The sequence below is a fragment of the Polyodon spathula genome, chromosome 18 (assembly GCF_017654505.1).
Source record: "Polyodon spathula isolate WHYD16114869_AA chromosome 18, ASM1765450v1, whole genome shotgun sequence".
NCBI lineage: Eukaryota > Metazoa > Chordata > Actinopteri > Acipenseriformes > Polyodontidae > Polyodon > Polyodon spathula.
In genome coordinates, this window is record NC_054551.1 from 7,040,364 (window position 1) to 7,065,167 (window position 24,804).

Below are 24,804 nucleotides of genomic sequence, written 5' to 3' on the forward strand. Positions count from 1 at the left end.
TCAGCCTCTTTGCACAGTCTGGACTGCAAACTAGCGCCTTCCAAGCTGTGTGACTCACCCTGCACTCCCAGCGGCAGCGCTTTAACTGGATGAGCCACTCTGGGACACCAGCATAATTTTTATTTGTGAGACACACATGTCCCTTGTTCCTCAAGTTGTTTTTTTATAAGGGTTAACATATTTAAAAGGGTTAACATATTGGGAAGTTATGCTTAGGAAGGTGAGCTTGTTCTGATAAATTCAAGGACTAACAAATGAATGTCCTTACCAATTCCCATTAGAATATTGGACAGCCTGTTCTCTGTAGAAAGCGTGACATGCAGCATGCTTACAATGTGAATTCCCTGGGGTGGAAGGGACGAATTGCAGACAAACCACATTAATGGGAAGTTTGTTCCTCAAATGGTTGAAGCAGAGAAACTGCTTATTCCAGGTCTACTGGGATCTAGCAATGCTATTGTAAAAATATGGATGAGATGAGACAAAACTCATCACCCAGCAGCAGCGAGGAGGAAACACAGTCTTTACTGAACTGGCTGCACCTCAGAGTCTGGGTTGCACAGAACATAGGACAGCTGCCCTCCTTCGGGACTTGGTTTAAAACTGGCTTAGATACTAAATCAATTAAAAAGAACAACTACCACTGAAAAAAATAAAAAGATCTCTCGACTACAGTTGTTCCCTCATCATAATTATTATTTTCAGAAGAGTTTACAGTACATACAATGTCACAACCTCCACTGGACAGAAAGCTGCGGCAGTGTTGTGAAGGTGTGAGGCCTACCTACCTCCCCAGAGCCTGGACCTTGGCTGCGTGCCTCTCCTCCAGCTCAGCGAGCCTCTTGTTGAGAGAGTCCAGTTCCTGCCTCAGAGCAGCAGAGTGCTCCATCTCCCCATCCAGTAGGCTGCGCAGAGACCTGGCAAACAGATCAACACACAAATACAGCTTGATCTGACCAATGACTTGCATGAGGCCTGAAGCTAGAATTAATACATCACCAAATCACACAAAAAAGGGGGCATACTTAGAGATGAAACCTAGGTATCCATTTAACACCCTGGTTTGTGACTATTACTGACACCAAATCAAAATCCCCCCAATCACTGGCGATTCCCTTTTTGCTTATTACTACTTCTAATACCAATGATGGATTTCACCCATTCCAGGTTTTACTATGAGCTTGATTAGCCGTAATGAATAGGTATCAAACTCAGGTATGTCTTATTAAAAACTCATAGTAAAACCAGAGATGGATAAAACTGCTATGCAACAGGAGTCTTATTTCCATCCCTGTAATACTGAAGTCTAATTTGAAGGGTTAGCTGAAGAGCTTGTGAAAAGGGAGACACAGCCAGAAACCACTTACCTATTCTGATCCTCCAGCTCATCCTTCCTGTTCATCATGGCGACTATGGCTTGTCGAAGCTCAGCTGAAAGAGAAGACAAAAATAAATTAATAGAGTTAGGATATGACAGAAAGAAGAAACAGGGCGGTCCCAGAGTGGCTCATGCAGTTAAAGCACTGCCGCTGGGAGCCACAGCTTGGACGGCTTGTGAGATCGGAGGACGCTCACACGCCCTCAGAACGCCTGGGCTGTGTGGGGACTCGCTGCGGTGGGGAGAAAAAAAACATAATTGAACATTCCAAATTGAGGGGAAAATGAATAAAAATAATAATTGGTCACTCTATATTTAAAAAATAAATAAATAAATAAATAAATAAATAAATAAATAAAAAGAAAGAAGAAGCAGGGCATGGACCAGCAACAGCCTCCACCAGAGACATTGTACTCTTGCATAAACTCTACTGGGTTTTTTGTTGTTTTTTTTTTTATATATATATTTTTATCCACATTTCTCTGGGTTATTAATCAACTGAAGGAGAGAGCCCAAATTAATTTCCTCGCCCACCACATGAGCTCCTGTGTCCCTCGTAACCACTGCAACATGTTTTTTTGGGAGTTTCTCTTAAGACAGGATTGTGTGTGGCACTATGACGAAACAAACTTGAGATTTTTACTGAAAACCATTCAGCGGTGGTGTACGTTACAATCCAACATTTGATCGATGATTTCGGTTTTTTTTACAAACATGAGTAGAAGAGTTTAGTTGGCAATGCCAGCAGCTGGTCGTTAAGTACGAAAACAGAGACGGGGAGAAGCTTCCTGACATCCGACTCTTCAGTTAACATGGAAATCAGAAACATCTCAAGCAAACAAACGCATGAAATCAAACCCAGCTGCCTGGAATGACAGTGCACTTCAATTACATTGCTGTCCACACATACAGTATCGAGACATGCCTTCTCTCCCAAATTACAGTAAAGTTTACTGAAGTGAGCAGGCACACCAATACAATAAGAGACAGAGATACCTGTATTGACAGTCTTCTGAGACAGTGTTGTATATCTTTACAGAAAATACCCAAAAGATCTTTAAAGATTTTTTTTTTTTTTACTTTTGTATTCAAATGTCCACCTTTTAATACTGAAATTTAAATCACATCTTTAGCAAGTATATCTTACCTTTATGGTGTAGGTGAATATTTGACAGTAAAAATCAGTGGGCTTTGTGTCCAGTTAGTCTGGGAATGGATTCCACAGTTAAAGTCATTACCTCTGCTCCCTACTCAGGTTGAGCCCTTAAAATAATGGGAATTGCAGTAATTGTTTAGAAGAAAAAGAAAAAAAAAAAAAGACATCTGACCTGTAATTACACAGGGCGTCTACAACTGAAATTGGTTTTGGTGTCACTGCAGATAAATGGGAGGCAGGATTTTGTACTTGGAGGTGCACGTCTTTCTAAGAATTAAAGCAATGATATTAATATGGCAGTGATGAAACCCAATTGTACATAATTGGCTGTCATTTCCTCAAGGAGTTTTGGTGACAATGTCACTGCAACCCTGAGATGCAATTACACCGTGTTATGCACCAGTTTGATGTATTTTATTTGTTATGGTGGACCCATTTACTGCATTTAATAAGTTTATTTAAACAAATAAATAACCACTGTACACAATATAAAAATTGTAAGTTTGACATACAAATATAGACAGGCAGACGATAACACCAGAAAGCAAACAGTTCTGAATCAAATCTTATCATTCTTTATAGCTCTGCATTTTATAGGAAAATAAATGTTGACGGGATTCATTAATAATGATAATAACATAATAATACTATGGTCTGTACAGTTAATATGATTTTGGTTGCTATGGCTCTTTACATTAGAACTTTTGGTTCTCATTAAGGCAATGTCTGTCTGAGGCTGAATTGATGAGTATCATTAGCGTGGCAATGGAAAGTACAGTGAGATGAATAGCCAGCTGATGCAAGAGCAGAGTGGGGGTGTTATAATATGCAATGCAGTGCAACTGGGCTTCCTTTCATGCATCATGTTTAAACCACAAATTTGGTTTGAATGTGGAAAAATATCAACAAAAACCACTAAATAAAAGATTAGTTACCAGATACCCAACACCCCGTGTTGTAACCTGATTATTAACATTAAAGATGAGTGCAGTACTGTGCTTCGGAAAGCATTTATATTACCTGCTAATCACCAAATTAAGCTTCAAAGGAGCAGAGCAAGGTATATTTATTACTAAAAAAACAAAACGACAACAGCTTTCCAGAGTTCAAATGAAAGCTGTTATTGAAGCAATTCATAAAAACAAAGCTGAAAAACAAACGCACTGAACATATGAATATGCAGGTTTTTTAAATCACTTCAATGGGCAGAGATTTTCAAAAACAAAGCACGGAACCGTAATTTCTAAGGAAGGTGGTAGGAATTTGGCTAAATGCTTGCTTTCATTTGACAGATTATCCTTGAAGAAGAAAGCAGGGGTTTGATGGGTATTTTGGATACCTAAAACTAACCTTAGCCCTCAGGGACCAATAAAAAATGGTATTGAGGTTATCAACTAAAGTGATTTATACCTGAATTAATTAAGTAATTAAGAGTATGGCTGTAACAAATTCAGTGATTATGACCTGTTAAACTGGATGTTAAATTAGTTCATGGGTGATTTTGGAGAGCTCTGGGCCCTGAGCATCAGAATTGTGTTTCAGTTTCATGCAGGGTTCTCAGAGGAGTAATTAAGTAACCACATTGCATGCAAAACAACTCTACTTGCTTAGCCAATTGGTCAATCACAGTGAATCCTTTAGTCAGGCCCACTTCATAACCATAACAGATCTATTCAATAGACAATAGTCATTATTATAATATGGAAGTCACTTGAGTTTATCCATTGGGCCCTGTCTTTGTGTTGAAACCTGAACAAATAACTCCTGTCTTCCCCTGCTGTACAGTATAATGTAGCCTTGGGGTGCCCATCCCATCTCTCCTGCAGGTGTTCGGATTCCTGACAGCACGCTGGCTGACAGGCAGGTTCAGATGAGATGGAGCTGTCAGAGTTTTCCAGCAGGCCAGACGCGCCCCCCTTGGTCATTTCCATCTGGAGAGGGAACACACAGACAGCCCCGTCCCAGGCAGCCCGGATAGAAGGGCAGGAATGATTAATAACTCAGGGCACCTGCACACACAACTTTCTCCTCTTGTTCTTACACATCTCAAGCTTTTGTCTGGCCTGGAATTCTCAATAACGGGAAGTGTTTACAGCTTTAACCCTATATTTGCTGATCCTAGAGGTTATCTTTTTCTAGCTTCACTATAAACAGGTTGTCCGGTCTGCCTCTTATCTGCTACCTTTCATCTGAAAATCTGGTTTCCATGTATTTTAGATAGGGTGGCAATACATTTCCCTTACTAACATTATCAGTGCATAAAACTGAAAAGTAAATGAATGCCAACTTTACTTTAGTTGTTAAATTAAATTGAGGCTTTATGAGCGTGATTTAGAATAAGATTCAGGGCCTTAGAGATTCTTAAATTACTACATGGCAATGTTATGATGTACGTGCAATTAAAGTGCTATCAATTGGTGCACAAAGTCACGATTCTCAGTCTAAATTAGTTATCTCAAAAATCCTAGTCTGTTGAGTTCTAGAAGAGCAACTGAGAAATGTGACGGGTTGGTGACAAACAGTACCCTTTGTATTATATTTGTAGTGTACATGAAATATTTTTGAAACCCGACATGTGTTCAAGCAAACTGTACGGTTTACTGAAAGATGATGAATGTTGTGGTGCGCATGAAACAAAGGTTTGTAATTGCCTGATGCCTTCTGGCTCTTTTTTGGTTAGATAGAGCATTGCATATGTTCAAGTATTTATAAAAGGATTTTGAATGTTGCAGTGTTGTGTCTAAGACACAGTGTGGCTTAGACTGGCTTGAACGTCATCACAGTACTAAAATAAGCGTGCACTGTGCCATTTGATTGACTCTGCACCATATGCTTTGTGTCCATGCACCTGCCCAAAAGCACTTCTAAATGAACAGGATCCCTATAGTTTGGGAAATGAAACTAGAATAAACAGCTATTTCACATTAGAACATAAACTCCACGGAGCAACATTCACTGCTGACAGCTAGAATACACAATAAATCACAGAAATGCTCAGGGATAACTCGCTCTATTAAAGATGATGTTTAGTTTGCCAACATTTGATTTTGGAGCATATTGTGGTATTTGTTAGACCGATTTCACATTGCGTGCTGCTGCTGCTCATTGACAGAGGGGGGAGGTCTTTTTGCAACTCAAACAAGCAAGTATATGTTGACATAATTCAAAATATAGGTAGCTGCACTGCACCTTTTTCTACTTCATCTTTTTTAAAGTATATAGGTATCTGTTAAATTACTTCACACTAACGCACCATGCTAGCCTATGGAAAGCCTTATTTAATGCTCTTAACCCCTTAATCCCCCAACCCTTTTTCATGCCCTGGAGCAGCAGACACATAGTGGGGGAGCAAGCCGTTCCGGTCCACATAGAGCTGGTGTAAGAGTTTTAGGAAGGCTGTATAAAAATCAGACACTGTTTAAGTAATGAAACCAGGCTTTAGTATTGTAATAAAGAAACATCAGAAATATTTATTTTTGGTATTTGTGTACCTATCATGATTCTGTTTGTGTTAGTACACAAAGATAAAATAAGAAACTCTTGTTTGATAGGGAAAATGGTACAATGTGGGGAGACAAATGAATGCCTAAATAATTTTTCAACAGCCTAACTTTTTCAAACGCCAGGGCAATAAAAATCATCCAATACACAGTAGCATTTACCAAAAGCACAGATTTCTTCTTGGACTATTCCCATCTCTCCCACTTAAAATTGCAGGTAAAGTGCCTTGATTAAAACACTTTTATCTTCTCCCCAGCTCAATCCGATCTATCTCCACGCTCAAGGGCAACAGAAGTAGTGTGAGTTTTTAAATCAACAGTGCCACCTACTGCCAGCCCCTTAAACTGCAGTGTGTTCACATCTGAATCAGAGCTATAACAGAGTTTGACAATGTCATTGATAACCACCTAATGCTGTGACTAAGGCCATAGAGTCTTTGGCTCAGCAATGTAGGAAACTGCTTTTAGTACTGGATTGGCGGAGATTGCAGCTTTAACATTATACAGTATAAATCACAGATTTTTTAAATCACAGCTACAGATTGTGTCTTGCCCTAAGCTACAGCCATCAATATGCAATAAATACAATGTGATATAAATAGATTAGCAAACATGTTTTTCTATGTTTAACATCCCCAAGGGTCCGGAACTGGCGAGAATCTTATTTCAAATCATTAGGGCAAATCAACACAGCTGAGTGAACCTCCAATTAAGCTGCTTGGATCTGCCAATTAACATCAGAGGATGTCATCTTCTCTGCTGCAGCCAGGCAGCCCAGCACTATTAAACTCCACATCTGCTGAGCCCGCACAGCTGATAGTGGGTCCAGTTAGCCAAACCCAGTAATACACATTCATTAATGGAGCGGGCAAAGCAGAGGGGGTGCACAGTAGACAAGGACACAATCCTGTTAACAAGGAAGGCAATGTAATGCTTTTGAGATGGGCTGTTCTAATCAGACTGTTGAGTATAAGCCTGTTGCTGTTACCTGTATCTTTCATTGCATCCAGGAACATTGCAAGCACTGACAATTCCAAATGAAAATACAGAATGAGATGAATAATATATATATATATATATATATATATATATATATATATATATATATATATATATATATATATATACACACACACACACACACACACACACACACACACACACACAATACTACAAGAATGTTAATAAAATTATTTAAATTTTACAATATCTTCAGTATTTTGACACCTTGTAAACCAACATACAGTCATTTCTGTGAGCCTCTCTTACAATAAAAGGAAAATAAGAGACAATTATATATTTATATAACATTTTTATTATTATTTTTTATATTTGTTTGTCTATGATTTTGTTGTGTTACAAAGACGAAAGGCTGGATAGACAGTTTTACCAACGACGAGGATTCAATATGCTTCATGTACTTGTGATTCAGAGTACTATACACAATGAACCTAGTTTAGAAAGTTACATAGTATGTACACTTCACTGTACCCTTAGATTTTTTTTTTTTACCAGAAAAGAAATCCCAGACAAATAAATTACAATGCATGAAAAACAAATCACTGTGGAATTGCTGCGTGCCTGCAGACAGTACATAAATCAAATAAAAAAACACAAGTGTGATTAAGCTGGGCTTTACAAACTCAAGCAACTCAAGGAAACAAATAAATAGCTCAGTGTTAATATTAAGCTGGGAGCTGTACTACATTAGGAGAATCTACATGTACTACATGACACTCTGGGGTCAGTAGTGGCCTAATGCAGTCAGCACTCTGTTATATGTTACCCAGATACACGTCAGTCACGTTTTACCACCCTTGTATTAATGAATAAGATCAATCCCTATGATATATGTAACAAATGAATGCACTTACCCGTCACACACAATTTCCAACTCCGCCACCAGTTTTCTGTTAAAAGTATTCACCAGTTTTCTGATAAAAGTATTCCCTTTTATCTGTTCTTATGAAATTGTCCATAAACCAATTTCAATCAAACAGGTTATTATGCATCACCCAGTCACCCCCTGAATTACGACATACAGTGGTTTGCAGAAGTATTCACCCCCCTGCAAAGTTTTCACATTTTGTTGGCACCTGAGCGTTCTCCACGATACTTTCAAATTACACTTTACATGTAGAATCTACACAAACTACTCCACATTGATAAAGTTAAAAAAATGCATATAGAATATAAATAAGTAAGACTTACAGAGAAAAACAGATTAACCTCAGTTGCGTAAGTATTCAACCCCTTTGCTACTTCAGCCCTAAATCAGCTCAGGGGCAAATGATCTGTTTGAAAGGTCACAGAATTAGTGAAATGGTTTCAGCCTCTGTGTACTCAAAGTTGTGTAACTTGTAGATAATTTCCCTCAGGTATATAAGCTGCAACTCACAGTGATCCAACAAAGCAACCATGAAGACCAAGGAACTTTCGAAACAAGTCATGGATGAAGTGACAGACAGGCAGAGAGCAAGAGAAGGGTACAAGAAAATTTCAAAGACGCAGATTATCCCACTCAACACAGTGAAGTCCATCATTACGAAGTGGAAGATTAATCATACCACCCAGACACTACCCAGATCAGGTACCCTCCCAAACTGAGCAGCCAGGCAATCAGGAAATGTCACTCTGAAGCCAAAAATGACCTTGAGAGATGGGAGTCAGTGTTCAAACATTAACAATAAGCTGGTCCCTACACAAAGCTGGCCTGTATGGACGGGTGGCAAGAAAAAAGCCATTACTCAAAAAGCCTCATTGTAAAGCACGTATGGAGTTTGCAAAAAAGCACGTAGTTGATACTGCAGACATGTGGAAAGATGAGACAAAAATTGAACTTTTTGGTTTAAATATCCCAGATCAACACCATCCGAAATGTCAAGCATGGTGGTGGCAGCATCATGTTATGGGGATGCTTCTCTTCAGCAGGGATTGGGAAGCTTGTCAGGATAGAGGGGAGACTGGATGGTGCAATCCTTGAGGAAAACCTGTTTGAGTCAGCCAAGATTTAGGAGGAAATTCACATTTCAGCAGGACAATGACCCGAAGCACAAAGCCACACTGGAGTGGTTGAACAAGAAGAGAACTAAGGTTCTTTAGTGGCCCAGTCAAAGTCCTGAATTGAATCGAATCGAAAATGTATGGCGAGACTTGAAGATTGCTGTCCATTGACAATCCCCAACAAACTTATCAGAACTGGAGCAACTTTCCAGTGAAGAATGGGCAAAAATGTCACCATCCTACTGTGCATAGCTAGCAGAGACCTATCCAAAAAGACTCATAGTAGTAATTGCTGCAAAAGGTGCCTCTACCAAGTACTGACTTAAGGGGCTGAATACCAGCACATTTCATTTTGTACATTCTTTGCTGACATTTAACTTCCTCCTCATATAACAGTGGGGCAGGGGCAGTTACTCTGTCAGTGGAATTAATTAAAAATGTAAAAATGACTAAATTATAAATAAATAAAAACTGAAAGAATGCCTATAGCATGCAGTTCACCTTACATCTATTCATTCAGTTTAATTCAATGAATAGATGGGGTGGTTCCAAAGGTGTTGAAATTAACAAATCACTCCAGATTATAAAATATGCTGCTTCTATTGGTGATTACTGTTTGCTAAAATTTAATTTGACTTATTCCCCCCGGGTCTCAATTTCAACACTTCAGAGGGCATTGAAACTCTTTTGGGTTACAAGGATATTTGTAAATAAAAAATGAAAACTAGAAAATTGTGACGGACAAAATGTTACTTATTTGTAACTTGATAACATACCAGTAGTGTTTTAATACAAAGCAAATAACAAATATATAAATAAATGCATTTTAAAAAGCAACCACAGTGACAGTGTGACACTGCAATGTTTCAGGTTTGAGGTTAACCCTTCATAAAGTTTACCACACAGTTTAGCAGTTTTACCATGATTTTCCCATTATTACACTATGCATTTACCATAGTTTACCTTGGTTTGCCGTGTTTAATTAATATGTTTTACCTTACCTCGCTATTCTTTACGATGCTTACCTATGCTTTTACTATGGGAAACTTTTATAAGGGCTGCTAACTGGTGAAGTGGAGGTGTTTACATCACATGTGATGTCTCTTGATTAATTAAATAAAGTTTGATGTTCAACAAACTGCTCTAGGCTGACAAGTTAAGCAACAGTCTAGAAAAGTTTTTAAAATATCTTTAATTCATCAAACCTTGTACACAGGGTCTCACTGAACCGTGTGCATATAACATAAAGAAGCTCTCTATAATTAATAAGAATAATACAACCCAAATCAGTGCATTTTACAATGATGTTGCAATTGTGGAAGGTTTTGTTAGTATATATAATGCTGGTGATTATTTTATAAAATACAGCTTTTACAGGAAATGCTACTTACTGACTGTCATTGATTCTGGCAGGACAGTGAGAGGCAGCATGCTGTTCAAAGAGTTGGTTTTCACAGGGGCACTGTCTTCCATGCTGTGATGAGAGAAAGACACAGGCAATTTTGCTCACAATGTGGCGACAGGGTGCTCAACAGGGTGACCTCTCACTAAATTACTTTCCATTCTCCTTCACTCATCTAGCACAGCAGTTACAGTACAGGCCACTCTCATTAAAACATCATCATTCAGTTCCTTCTCATTTTGCTGTGTTTTTTTTTTTCACTTTTACAAGCAGGAAGAACAGATCAAAAACTAAGTGTAGGTTCTCTTCCTGTGACACCCTGGCCCCACAGTCTTATATGTTACTGTGAAAATCATTGTGAGCATAAGCAATCCTTATTTCAATGAGTGTTTTCCTCAAGTCCACATTTATGCAAAGGTAATCTCATCAGCTACAGGAGAGGAGGTAAAAATGCCTTGATTTTTTTTTACTAACAGATGAATGATCTCTTGAAGTTCAATAGAGTGTTCATTACCTGAACTGGAGCTGGGATACTCTTTGAGCAAGCTCCACAGCCAAGGCAGCCCTGTCCTGCTCTTTGTGGTACCCCATGCCCTCCACAGAAGCCTCTGAAGCACAGCAACACAAGCACATGGGGGACGGGGGGGACGGGGGGGGACGGGTTGTCTTGAGCAGGGAATTGACACCAATATGCAACGTGGTCTGATCAGTGTGTACTTCATAGTTCTATTTAGCTGGTGCCAAACCTGGAGTAAATTACAATTACAATGCTATTCTGCTCAATTACAATTACACTTAGAATTATGCTGCAGTAAACACAATTATAATTACTAAAAAGCAACAACCTGCCCCCCACATTAACATGGTTTACTTTATTCTAAATAACCAGTCAATAATCCCAAGTACACATACAGAAACATACTATATACTTTTATTTTTTAACAAATGGGGTCACAAAAAGTAGTTGAAAATACAAGATTCAAAACTCAAATTATATGGTACCATTCCAAGAATGCAAGTGTTGCCAAGGTTTGCAATTAATTACAGATTATACAATTACCACTGTAATTGACCCCACGGTTGGTAGGTGCCGGATTGCTCAAGTCACTGGCCACTGCTCATATTTGTTAAAGCAAACATACCAGACTGTGAGTAGGCGTCCTCAGTGCTGACGGTGAGGAGGATGTCAGAGCTGTCGTTGTCGTTGATGACCTGCAGAGGGCAGCATGTCGACAAGCTTGATAGGCTTCTCATCAAGGGCCTGAGGTCAGCAAAATAAAAACAGTCACTCTCTGAAAATGACAGAAACGGCAACTACGCAACAACTGCTTCCAGAAATTGTTCTTTTTCAGAGCATGGGAGAAGACTGCAATGCTGTTTTACAGTACAATACAAGAATGGTAAAACTAAGATTCTTCAGGGCCCTAGTCAAAAAACTTTGACTTTAAGTGTTTAAGTTCCCATAAGTTACAAATATTCTATATTGTAGACAGAAACGTTAAGTCCTGTCACTGGACACTCACTGCTCTGCTGAGCCCCTGTCCTCTTCCAGCTCTTCCCCGGAGACTGCCTTCCCATACAGCTCCTCTTCCTCCTCCTCCTCCTCATTGTCGATGCTCTTCGTGTCAATCAACTGTCTGTTGTGGGCGTGTCCTCCCCCCCAGCCCAACGCCCCATTCAGCATGGGGGAGTGGTCACTGCACTCCCTCTCCTCCGAGCAAGCAGGCCCCATTCCGCTCTTTCTCACCCCGCACTCCTCTTCATCGCCACCCTCGTCATCATCTTCGAACGAGATGATGTTCGTCACCTTTTTCTTCTTCTTCTTCTTCTTCTTGCGCTCCTTCTTCAGGTGGCTTTCTGAGGACACAAAAGAAACACAACATTGACCACTGACTGTATGATCATCTGTATGACCTAGAGTAGTGGTGGTCAAAGCTTCCACTCCTGGTCTTTGTTCCAACCCTATTCTAAATTGTTTAATTGAACCAATTAAACTTAATCCAGACCCTAAAGGGGTTAATTATCTGTTAAACCTGGAGTGGATTGAGGGGCTTGGTTTGTCAGCATAAAAGATATATGTAAAAGGTGGACATCTGTGGTCCAAAAGGCCAAAAATATACAAAAAACACACAAACATGCTTGGCAGATGGTTAGATGAATTGCTGCTGGGAAGTTGTGCCCCTCCCTACCTGCAGAGGTGCTGCGGGACAGCACAGGCAGCGGGTCAGCCTCCTGCTCTGGTCGGGTGTTGCAGTTGAAGGTGGAGGCGGTGGCAGCGGCGTTGCTGGTGGTGGTGGTGATGTCGCGGAGCAGTGTGCTCACTCCCTGAGTCGACTCCTTCCACAGGCTGCTCACCCCCTGCGAAGACTCCTTCAGCAGGTGAGAGACGGAGGGTGCTGCCCTGTTCTGCCCATTCAGGTCAGTGTTGTCAATTTGAATGGCAAAGAGGATCGAGTTCAGCCCTGTTCACTCACACACACAAAAAGAGAACAGATATTTCATATGTGTCTCATATACAGAGTACAGACGTAGACGGACAGAGATGACAGACTGACGCCTACCTGCAGCCATAGTGGGAAGCATACTGGCTCTCTCCTCATCTATTATAAAGGCCCAGTCTTCATAGTAGACACTGGAAATGAGGAATTAAACAAACAATTTGTTATGTGAGCAAATCTGATTTTACACTTAAAAAGACCCCCTACAAGTTCACTAAATTGAAGTTTTGGAATAGTTCAGCCCTATTCGGCATGACATGTCAAGAGAAATGAAGATATTTCAACAGTGTAGCCGTTATATAAATATGATTTATTGATTGTTGCATTTAACAGCGATGGAAATAAGACTGATTGCATATCACTTTCACCCATTAGTACGAGCTTGATTGGCCACAGTGTGTGTATAGGTAACAAGCTCAGGTGTGCCTTATTAAACTCATAGTAAAACCGGGAACGGATCAAACTGCTATGCAGTGGGAGGCTCACTGTACTTCCGGCTCTGTATAATCTGGCTCACTGTCTGCAGAGCTCTGGGTCAGAGTGCTAGGTTACCCAAGTCGTGTGCGGTCGGACAACAGCGTGCGCAGGGAGCGCTCCAGCGAATGCTCGTTGAGTGCACAGCGCAGCCACGCCCGGCCACGCCCCACCTCGGAGGTGATGCCCTGCATGGAGTAGAAGCGCTGCAGCTCGTGCCTGTTCAGGTGTTCCTTCACGTAGAACCAGAACGACAGCTCTAGAGAGAGGAGGTAAAACAGCAGCATGCATTTAACTGCGGCATGGCATTGTGGTTCCAATCAAATCTTACAAAATGTAAGCGGCATGCTGAGGCTAAAAACACTTTTACTTTGAAGCGATACAGCCTGTTCTAAACAGGGTGTTGCACATTAAGGAAAGGCCACACAGGAAAACAACAACTTCTGGTTTTAATGTGCACTTCCTTTTTGCTTATTTTTGAGGTTTTCAGTTTCAACTGCATGCAAATCAGAAGGTAAAAAAAACACTTATATTAATGTCATTAAACAGCATACATGACACACCTATTTCTGCTGCCCTGCCTCGTACACAAACGGAGCTTCTGACTTTGGCAATTACAGTCAGCACCGGAGAGTACTAGCAGTGCCACCTTGTGGTATTACTACATTACTACAGAGGTCAACCTGAGAAAAAAAAGATTGTCAGACAGTTTTCTCTTACGTTAAAAAAACACAATGCCAGCTTGAAAGCCCTGGGTGAGAGGAGATAGCTGTGAAAGAATGCCAGTTTCTACAATATCTCACAACAGTCTCGACTCTCTTCTCGTTACGGCTCTTGGGTGCTCTCTGTCTTCACCAAGGTGTACTAAGCTCCCAATGAGAGGTCCTGTTGCTCCAACATCTTAATTGGCATTCAAAGTTTTTTCTGGGCTGACAGACGCAATTTCAAGCCTGCCGTCTCTCGACGTAAATCAGTCTGGAACCACACTCTGACAGTTCCTAGGCAGGGAAATCTGTAGGACACAGATGATCCATCACAACCTTAGACTCCTCATTGCTATTGAATTTCCATTCACCATGGAGGAATCCTGGCATCAGAAACACTCTTGAGCTGAATGACAATGTAGCAGAACCTAATTATTTATGTATATGAATATTTTATTTCCATCCCATCTTCTTCAGAAGGAGAGGGACCATTGAAACTACTTCGACCGGCATACAGGAGAATGCATCCAGATGGAGGTTAGTATATCTCTACGGGACTAGCACTCTGTGAGTACTCGGTTCTACTCTTTTTGGAAAGAAAGATTTGGTGGTCAGACTTGCCAGACTTTGACAACTCAAGATGGCTAGTAATTGCACTGATGGCTTCAACTCCTGTGTGAACCCACATTTCCACCAATATCTGGTTTATATCCACCTTTGAATTGATCCAGTTTAGGGTGCAAGTGCTCTCAATCCATAAATGAACTACTTTATACAGTAGGGAAGACTTCAAGTTTCATATGCCTACTAACCCCCTTGGAATGGCATGGAAGGTGCTGGCATTCAAGATTTTAGTTATGCGTTTTCAATTCTTGCAAAGCACCCCTAATTAAAGCTGTATGGTTTTTTTATGTTGCATACTATAAGCTATTCAAACAACACGGCAAACTCCTCTTACTGGGGGCATAATCAGTTGTATTAGTTAATGTTTGCATAGATTGCCTTAGCAATTGCCTTGATGTTAAACAAGCTAGTGTGTATTTATTTTTGTAACCATTTTCACTAAAGATAATTCAATAAGACCTTGACGTGTAATTTTAAACTTACATTTAACTTCAAACAATCGCCAGGCTGATAAATAGGGTCAATGAATCTGGACTGAATTTATACACTTGGTTTGTTTTGGGTTTCTTTCCACATTTATTTTGATTGGCTTGGAAACATTACAAAGCAACAGGGATATATTAGTAGCTGTCACTACATTTTAATGGGAAGTCTAATGAACGCTTTGTATTCAGTATACTAATAATCTGATTAAATATCATGCTAACATAATCAGAATCTTCTATATGCTGGTGAAAAGTAACAGCCGCTTGTCATTTGTGTTTATGTGCAGAATTAAAAATTTCCTGCTTTCTGAGTTTCGTTCTCAAACCTATGATAAATAAACGTTTGTTCTCAAGCCTAAAACTCAAAACACAGAAACTCTGGAGATGACTGGTTGACCAAATGGAAGATTGAATCATCACGAATGTAACCACATTTGCTCTAGATAAATCCTCAACTTGCTTCTCCTTCTCTCACAGTTCATCATTTAAAAATACTTCTGCAAAGCTATTCATATAAAAATTGCAAATGCAGTGCTACGGAATTGGAGAATGTATGTAAAATTTGAAAATGTATGTGGTCACATTGCAAGTGATCCACTTGACCCTTTATAAGCTGTGTGAGAGTTGTGTGCAACTATTCAATAACAATCTTTGGAAAGCAGGAGGATCTCAGTGACTTTACAAGGGGCATGTTAGTATAACTCAGAAGATATATAGGCGTACTAAAGGTTTTTAAACCATCAACCAATCTCAATGAAAACAGCACTCGATTTACTTCAGGCACTGAAACAGCTGTGAAACGGGTTAGTCTGAACACAAGCGTATATCCTTTTGAGAGACGTCTACTCTATGCACTCATATAGCCAACTTGAACTTCATCGCACCAGCGGTGCTAATCGGGGTCTATGAAACCAGCCGTTTAACGTTGTTTGACAAGAGCAAATAATGTCTAATATTACAGAGAACCTATATTTGTCCTGGTGTAAAAGGGTACTGTGGGTCCCTTTTTGTGCAAATCAACAAGCTGACAAGCCTCCCAGTCTAATTTTGTAATATATCTCACCATTGTTGACAAGCTATGAAGCAACAGTGGTGTATTTATAGAATTCTGGATCCGTTACACAAGTCAGATAGCCAATGTCGTTAACTTCATGAGACACAAACCTAAACTGACATGCAACACTGCACTCAAAAGGTATTGGCAGATGTATTGCATCACACTGTAATGACCCAGGCATTTGCGCTTGTTTCTGTGTTATGTCACACTGTTTTGCTGTGTCACGCCACTAGCTGGGGGGGGGGGGGGGGGGGGGGGGTTGTTGGGTGTCAGTTTGTCCGGGCTCACCGGTCGTGGACATGCATTTGCAACCCCAGAATGCTGGCGGGAGACTGGGGTCCGAATGGCATGCCCTGGATTGGTGAAGGCAGATAGAGGGTGCGGTTTAGGGAAGGAGATAAATAGGAGAGCATGACTGAGCACGGGGAGAGAGTTGGAGAGCGAGTGACAGACAAAGCGAGAGACAGAACTGGAGGTTGCCGGAGTGAGAGTGACATGGAGACAGGTTTTTGTTATTTTGTTTTACTTTGGCGTGGTCCAAGGCAGACGGTGGTCCTTATTTGTTTACCTGTCTGTGTTAAATAAACACCTTGCTTGAATCATCCTGCCTGTGTGGAGCCTGCTTTTATTTCACACGTAACGCTACAATACAATTTGTGTTTTATATAGCACCTTTCACAACAGATTCAAATCATGAATATACTTGTGCTCATGTGCCACAGTATCTTACAGGACCAAACTTCCTGTGTGTGATGTACCTGTTTCTGCTTTGTTGGAGAACCCTGCTACTTGCTTGATAGCAGCAGCAGTGAGCGCCAGCCCTCGACTTCTTCTCAGCCCATGCAGCAGCACAGCTTCGAACTGGGCACAAAGACAGATCACCCTGAGGACAGAGATACAACAATGGGTTACACTGACTATAACATCATCAGGTAGCTTCAGAATGAATCAGACTCAAAGATGACTAATGTTTATTAAAGATATTAAGTTTATTACAGCTACAAACATTTTGCATCACCCAATACAACTAACACATTTTGCAACAAAGTCGAATGAAGCCTGCTGAATTATGTTACGCTAACATATTAAATTGCATATCCCTTTATAGTTTTCCATATACTTAATGAAATGTGACATTTTGAAATCTAACATGAAATACTGTACTACTATTATTTGCAATATCATTTTGAAGTTTTTTTGATTACAGGATGTTAAATAAAATATAAAAATTATGTTCATATAACTTTTTTTAATATTATTATTGTGTTTTAAGCCTAAAATTCTATTTGAAGCAAAACTTTTGGCCATAGCTGTAGATTAGGTTTCGAGTAGGTTTAGTTTATTCTTACCGGCTGTCTGAGTCAGAAGCAATCTCCTTCCTTCCTCCAAAGCGGATTTGGCACTGATGAAATGGGTACATATTACCATTAGTAAAGATGGACAGGCAACTTGTGCCAGCAATGCTTCAGCTTACAGATCATTAATTAGTGACAATTTGGTATAACATTAGCAGCCTTCAGTTTTATTTTACCAAACTTGATCCAGAAAGTTTAGAAATAGAAAGTAGGTGGCAGTTGTGTTTGCAGCCATTTACCATCAAGCGTAAGGAAACAATATATGGCGTTCTGTTCATAGTCTAAGATGGTTTGCATTTTCAAGACCTATACAGTAGCTGCCCAGCGGTAGGAGGAAAAAATGTTTTAACAGAATTTCAAATGAAAAGGCTATTGTAAATTTGACAGTTTTTTTTTTTTTTTTTTTTTTTACTTTAAAATATAATTATGGCGTTTACTGCATTCTTGCACGGTGCTCTAGAAAGCAGTAGTTTTTCAAAATGTGAAAACAACAGGCATGCTCTTTAGGATGCGTTGGGGGTTTCTATATGACTCGTAGCTCTGTTGTTTGGGGTCAGGAATGCAGAAATGCTTTGCTGTGTTTGGAGTGTTCATCTACATCGTTTCTAGGGAGCCTTTAACAATTATAGAAGATGCAATGTTTTATTTGTACATTTTACCTGTTTGACTGCATCCAGTAGCCGCTCAAGTAGATGCTGTCTCTTGGCGTCATTTTGCTGTGTTCCTGTAAAAACAGAATTTCACTGAAGTGTCTGCAGTTGTTTTTACAGATTGGACACAAGAACACTGGCCCTTCCATTACCAAAAACAAGGGATCTATTCTGACAATATCACGTTTTTCTAAAAAGGTCCTGCTTTTCTGTCCAAAATTAAAACAGGACCGTGAGGTCATTCCTTTCCTTTACTGCTTAACCCTGGTATCTTATTTACTGATCCTAGAAATAAACACTAAGTTTATACAGAGCAGGGCAATGGTCTTGTGCCCCTTCCTAACGCTGATGTTCTGAGAAACAAGCCCTGTGTGGTATGCAGATGTTTGTATTTCTGTTTCAGTGATTTGGCTGCAATGTGATTCACAAGCCATTGATACTGACCCTCTCCTCTTGTGACATCTTCTGTTAACAGTATGTATACCACTGTAACCTAGAGAAATATCTGATGCTATGAAAAGCAACTGACCAACAGAGTCCCTGCCGCTGGATCAGCTGGAGCCTGAGGAGCTGTCAGAGCACACCACAGCCCATACTTACCTATGCCATATACTATTTTTAATTTTGAATTTACTATACTACTGTATTATTTTTCTCTTTTTTAAAGAAAATGCCACAGCCTGCAGCGTAAGTTTACAGAGCAAGGTGATAAAGACGACTGCACTACCTGCTACAGACAGTACAGATTTAAGCTACTTTCAGGCCAATGTGAAGCATGCTGTGCAGTGGGCAAGATACAAAACTGGGTTTCAATTCTTAGTGACGTGCATGAGTTATATACAGTGGTTACAAAGTCACTTGGCTTTACTGAGCAACGAAACTTGACAAAGGGAGGCCCATAAGGGGGAGCACTGCAAGTGTTAAAACCACTTGATGGTTAGGGTTATCCTACAGCAGCAGCGGGAACAAGCAGAATATTTTCAATCACAAGGTTTCACTTCCTCACTTCTTTGAAACCAAAACATGCAGAATCAAAGACATGAGTACCTTTGCTTCCCCATCCCACATACATTCGGAGTAAGCAATAAGGTGGGCCTGGTATTGTTTTTTTTTTTTTTTCTTGTTTGCTCAGAGGAAACATTTCACTCTATAGTGACCAGGCTGGGTGACAGTGCATGTGTCTGCGTGCTCAAGGCAGACGAACCTGTTAGTCACTAAAATACCAGCGCCGTCAAAAGGACTGCTGACAGCAGCAAACTTTCTTACACTGGGCAGCAAAAGCTTGTGTTGCTACAAACCCATCTACTCTCCCTTTTCTTTGCCATGCACAGATGGACACATTATTTAATTGCTTTTCCCTCCAACTGCTGAAGTTTCTAAAGTATATGCAAAAGTGACTGTTTCTAGCCTACACTTATCCTGGGGTTCTTTTAAAGTTGAGTTTTTATTTAAATATATACCTGTTTATTTTGATACACATACATAAACAGCAGGTTTAAGCCTACGCAGAGACATATAGATGGGTTACTGATTCCGGTCTTGACCACACCAATGACTTGGGTTTTTGTAACAAACATTGTCCCGTCTTGTCTAGCTTGTGAAAGTAATTTAGAAGACATCTAGAAAGTAATTTAATCATGTCTGTAAGCAGACCCTATAGACAGTAGCTTGTTTACATGTTTCCCACTTTCTCACTGTCCGATGATCCTGTAACTTGCAGCAGTTGTGGGTTATCGGTGTGATGGTACTATAATAATGCTCTCTGACTTGATTGCGTTGGCAGCAGTGATAGAAGAACTAGAACTGGTGTTTTAGGCCAGCAGTTTTCAACCAGGGTCATAAGGGGTACACAAAACCACTCCGAAATGCACAAATAAAAATGAAAGAAAATAATGATCTTGAATTTATTTTGTTAACAGTATTATATATTATTATCTCCAAACTATTGTGCATAAATATTTTGTATTTGTTTGGCAGCTCAATGTGAACGGCAAAAAAATAAATAAATAAATAAATATAAAATAAATGAATAAATAAATAAAACAACATAGAATCTATCACTCTATCAGTACTTCAATTGTGTGGATTAACTTTGCTGTTTTCAAATTGTCATATAATTGAATACTAATCAATGAAGCACAATATTTCTGCATTTTTTAGACGTATAAATGCTCTGGTAAACATAAATAATAATCGCAATACTTTGACGGGTTTTATTAGTCGCGACTGCATTTTTAGTAACAGCAATAGCGGCTGGTTGAAATGGATAAATTTCTTACTTGCAAAAGAAAAACAAAGGAAGAAAGAGTACAGAAAGTGCAAAGTGACAAAGTTATACCGAGTCCCTTTGGATCATTTTTAAGTTTGCTTTAATACAAAAAAAATGTTAGTTATTATAGTTTTATCTTGAGGTCAATGTTTTTTGATATTGTCAACATTTTTAAATGGCAAACATAATTATGCTGCGATGGGAATTAAAAATGTCAACGTGATAAACATTTACAGTAAGTTCCTGATGGGATGCTACACAGGCATTATTGATAATACCAAATGAGATATCATGGGCCGATGTCTACTGCTACCATAGAGCTGGTGGCAATAGTGACATGGTGTGAGTATCTAACTATTTACCCTTACAGTGTTTCTGCTGAGAAAAGTTTGGGTGACGCCCAGAAAACCAGCGGGCCAGCAACATCTTGTTGCCAAAGGAAAAGCGGAGATTAAGAAAGTTACATATGCAGGGCCATTTACATGCTGTAACGAGTTCAGCATATCTGTCAGACTCACAGGTCGCAGTGTTCTGCAGGAACGTGTAAACGTCACAACCATAGTAAGGCGTGACTAACAACTTCAGCATCGACATGGCTTTAGAAATTCAGATTGACTGATAAGCGTGTTTACAAACAGCAATTGTGTGTTCGTTTAAAATAGATTTGATTGATTTATTGAAATGTTACTGGCAGTGGTATTACTGAATTACATTGGTGTGTATTTGGGGTTTTTAATTTATTTTTATTTTTATGATGGACTTTTTGAATTTAGAGGTTTGTTATTAAGTATGTGCGCTCGCTGATCTCCAGCTTTAGTACGGTACTAAGGATTAAAGTTTGTTTTGGTGCGCTTCCAAACAGGAACTGAAGAGTGCCGGGGCTCAAAATCCGACTGGTACAAATTATATATAAATAGTGTGGGTTTTCGTAAAGGTTGTTTTTTGTTTGTTTATTTGTTTGTTTGTTTGTTTGTTTTACGAAACCTAAACGTCTTAATTATTTTAATTATTTTGATTTATTCATGCTTAAGTTTTAAACTTGAAAGGGTATATCTACGCACAACAAAAACTGTTAGTGGTGTATGTAGTCTAAACATTGAATACAATATTTATTTATTTATTTTAAAAATATTTTTAAAAAATAAAAAAAATGAGAAAAATAAAAAGAACATGCATTGCACAGGCACAGATTGAACCCGGTACTTCCAGCACAGCGGCGATCCGAGAGCCGCAACCCCTTACGAGTGTATCAATATTGTTGTGTTGTGTCACTTACCAGTCCTGACCCCTTCCCCATGCATGCTACAGCCTACTAATATGTATCAATGGCTACTAAAAGCATTCTTTGACAAAAGTATACATATAGCCTGTTATATATAACTTTAGAAATATATTACTCATATTAAATATTGCAATTCTGTTGCATGTGGGTAATACATAATTACTGTACGGCTTTAAATATATTCTCAGTTATTTCATGATATTTGTAATAAATCCTTTCAACCACAATTGTAATATTTTGCCGTTAGATCATTGTTTCGCTGTGGAAGCGATTTGATCAGTGTGGGGGTATCATTTTCCGTATTGTTACAATGTCACTCATTCCAACGCGAAACGAATATATTGCAATGCCAGCAGTGTCATCCCATATATATATATATATATATATATATATATATATATATATATATATATATATATATATATATATACACACACACACACACACACACACACAACTAAAAAACCCAATACATTTGGGTTTTTTTTTTACATTTGTTCCACTTAGTACGGTACTGTAGATCGTTAGTATAGAAAGCGTTACACTAACTTAGTCTCGTACTTAGTAACCTCCAGAGGGCAGCAGCAGTTATTTTGGGGTTCGTTGCATTTGAGACCTTTTTAGTACGCAGCTGGGGACTAACTTCAGCCGCCAAATTCGTTGCAGTTGGTGTTTAACTTGCGTAGTAGTTTAGTATGGAGCTGCGTACTAACCACGGGATCATCCCCACGCTGCTTTCAGGTGACGAGGTCAATGTGCAGTACCAAACTCAGCCTGCATTGTGAAGGATCTCATGGGTTTCCGTTTTAAAAGCAATTAGAAAGAGCACCGTATTAGTCTGTCATCCTACAACTAACAAAGTGAAATAGTTGTATGCATTTGTCTTATGTAGCTTTTAACTTCAGTTCAGGCCACTGGGATTTCAGTTTAAGCTCCCTTATTTTGAACACTCAATGTTGACAAGTATCTGTATGTTTACCTGCAAGAACACACAGCAGCGAAATCATTCAAAAGGAAAATAATTACTACTTTCAAGTAAATGTTCGATCTTAAAACAAAAACAAGCACACAAATAAAGAATATCAAAACGGCAGGTGCCTAAAAAAGTGGCATATTGATGCATTTACCGGACAGGTGCATGCAAACAAACACATACCGGTATAATATGAATTATACTGTTCACTCACCACTCATCATTCCAGTCCAGTTTATTTCAAATGGCGTTAACTTAAACGATAACAAGAAAAATGAAGAACGGCACACACTTTTCAGTTTCCAGTTAATCGCAGACACAATGATATGTTCTTTATGAAACTCCGCATGATGAGAAGTTAAACACAAGGCGCATCTGCTATATATATATATATATATATATATATATATATATATATTATATATATATTATATATATATATATATATATATATATATATATATATATATATATATATATATATATATATATATATATGTGTGTGTGTTATGAATCCCAAAAGCCTTCAGTTCTCTTGCAATGGAACCCCAGCCTTCGGATGCAATCATCTGCCCAGTGAATATACGGTCCACTGCGGCCCCCAGGCCTGCTCCCTTGAGATCGTACAGCTAGAAGTAGGGTGAGAGAGAGCGTACTCAAAATAGGAAGACGCCAGAGGATCGCGGTGTCTCAGGGGTATGGGGCGGTTGGTGCAGGGAGATGAAAGGGGACGGATAAAATCGGTGCTTTGGAAAGGAAACTGTCAGTCTGCTGGGGAACCAGTAAGGCAACAAGAGCACCGTGTCACGTGACACTGAGTACCCTCACGTGACAGTGGAAGCCTGTCACATGATGGGGTAGAAACAGGCGTCTGGCGATTTTTACCTCTTCAGAACTGGAATCGGTTTCTTATCGGAAAGCATAGCTACTGCACATCTAAAATAATCTCCTGTAGAAATGCGAAGAATTATTATTTGTTATCTGTTTGCAACAGGAAGGGTGGCATCTTGCTGTAGTCTCGAGTTGTGTCTGTAGATGGAAATGCGACCGTGTTCCATGTCAGTGTGTTGCATTGCAAATCTCGAAGCGCTGTTGCTGCTGTTAGAGTTAGCTACATACTGGTGGTGGAGAGCTTTTACTGTTTTGGCAATTTACAATTTCTGTAACAGTGAAATCGTGTGCAAAATGATCACTATTGAGCCCTATATTATTAACAAAACTGTAGGACTGTTTTAAGGAACTATTGTAGCTCTTTAAGGAAGATTTGAGGGGTTTTGTCAGTTTTCAAAGAACTCTAACTTAGAGAAAACATGAAACAATCCTTTAAAAAAAAAGAAAGAAAGATTTCCTGAAACAGTCGATTATGTGAGGAGGGTCCATTTTTCCAAAGGAAAACAATATATTACAGTACCAACAACGGCAGACAAACGTTTTAATTAAAACACAACACGTTTCGGAGTTAATAAATAGCGAGTACAAATAACAAAAACAAAGTAGATACTGTTTCTCTCTGCATGCTTTACAATGACTGGCGTACTGTATAAGAAAGACATTCGGATAATATAAACAGCAAGCAAAAGAGATTGTGAAATTAAATACAATTTTAAACAAATAATCCTGATGCACTTTTCATGCCTTACATTCTTAGTTTATACTTGTTAGCAGTTGAATTTACTCACAAAAAATGGGGCAAATGGCCCTTTGCCGTGATTGTTTTACAATCCACGTTGCCCACTCAGACTGTAAAGATGGGAGCTCCACACACCCAGCAGTTCCCCCAGTTCTGTCTAGTGCGCAGCTGAAGAATTGGGCTGTTTTCGTGGTCACCAGGATAGCGTCTCCCTCCTCGGTGGCTAGGACTGGCAGGCAAGGAGGGTACAAGGTAGTGTTGTCGCCATCGTGGGAGGTAGCTTCATTAGGGGTCACAATGACCTCACCGAGGGCGGGGGCTTCAAACCTCTTCTCTGGGGGTCCTGTCTCCATGGCAACCCTGA

The 24,804-nt window shown here is 39.5% G+C and overlaps 1 protein-coding gene across 4 annotated transcripts in view; it reads right to left on the bottom strand.

Moving 5' to 3' along the window:
- The window catches only part of LOC121330990 (sorting nexin-29-like), a 138,743-nt gene extending 115,538 nt beyond the window's left edge, over window positions 1–23,205 (bottom strand). For 3 of the 4 annotated variants that reach the window (XM_041278060.1, XM_041278061.1, XM_041278063.1), the window contains exons 1-13: window positions 23,025–23,205; window positions 18,296–18,360; window positions 17,631–17,683; window positions 17,040–17,164; window positions 13,490–13,670; window positions 13,001–13,071; window positions 12,629–12,901; window positions 11,963–12,296; window positions 11,582–11,700; window positions 10,954–11,047; window positions 10,429–10,511; window positions 1,368–1,431; window positions 789–917 (exon numbers count right to left, since the gene is read on the bottom strand). In XM_041278060.1, the coding sequence (XP_041133994.1) occupies window positions 789–917; window positions 1,368–1,431; window positions 10,429–10,511; window positions 10,954–11,047; window positions 11,582–11,700; window positions 11,963–12,296; window positions 12,629–12,901; window positions 13,001–13,071; window positions 13,490–13,670; window positions 17,040–17,164; window positions 17,631–17,683; window positions 18,296–18,360; window positions 23,025–23,034 (1,601 nt within the window). In that variant the 5' untranslated portion in view covers window positions 23,035–23,205. Of the gene's footprint in view, window positions 1–788; window positions 918–1,367; window positions 1,432–10,428; window positions 10,512–10,953; window positions 11,048–11,581; window positions 11,701–11,962; window positions 12,297–12,628; window positions 12,902–13,000; window positions 13,072–13,489; window positions 13,671–14,131; window positions 14,467–17,039; window positions 17,165–17,630; window positions 17,684–18,295; window positions 18,361–23,024 lie in introns of those variants that run through there. The other variant, XM_041278062.1, reaches the window with a different exon arrangement.
- Between the last annotated feature and the right edge of the window lie 1,599 nt (window positions 23,206–24,804).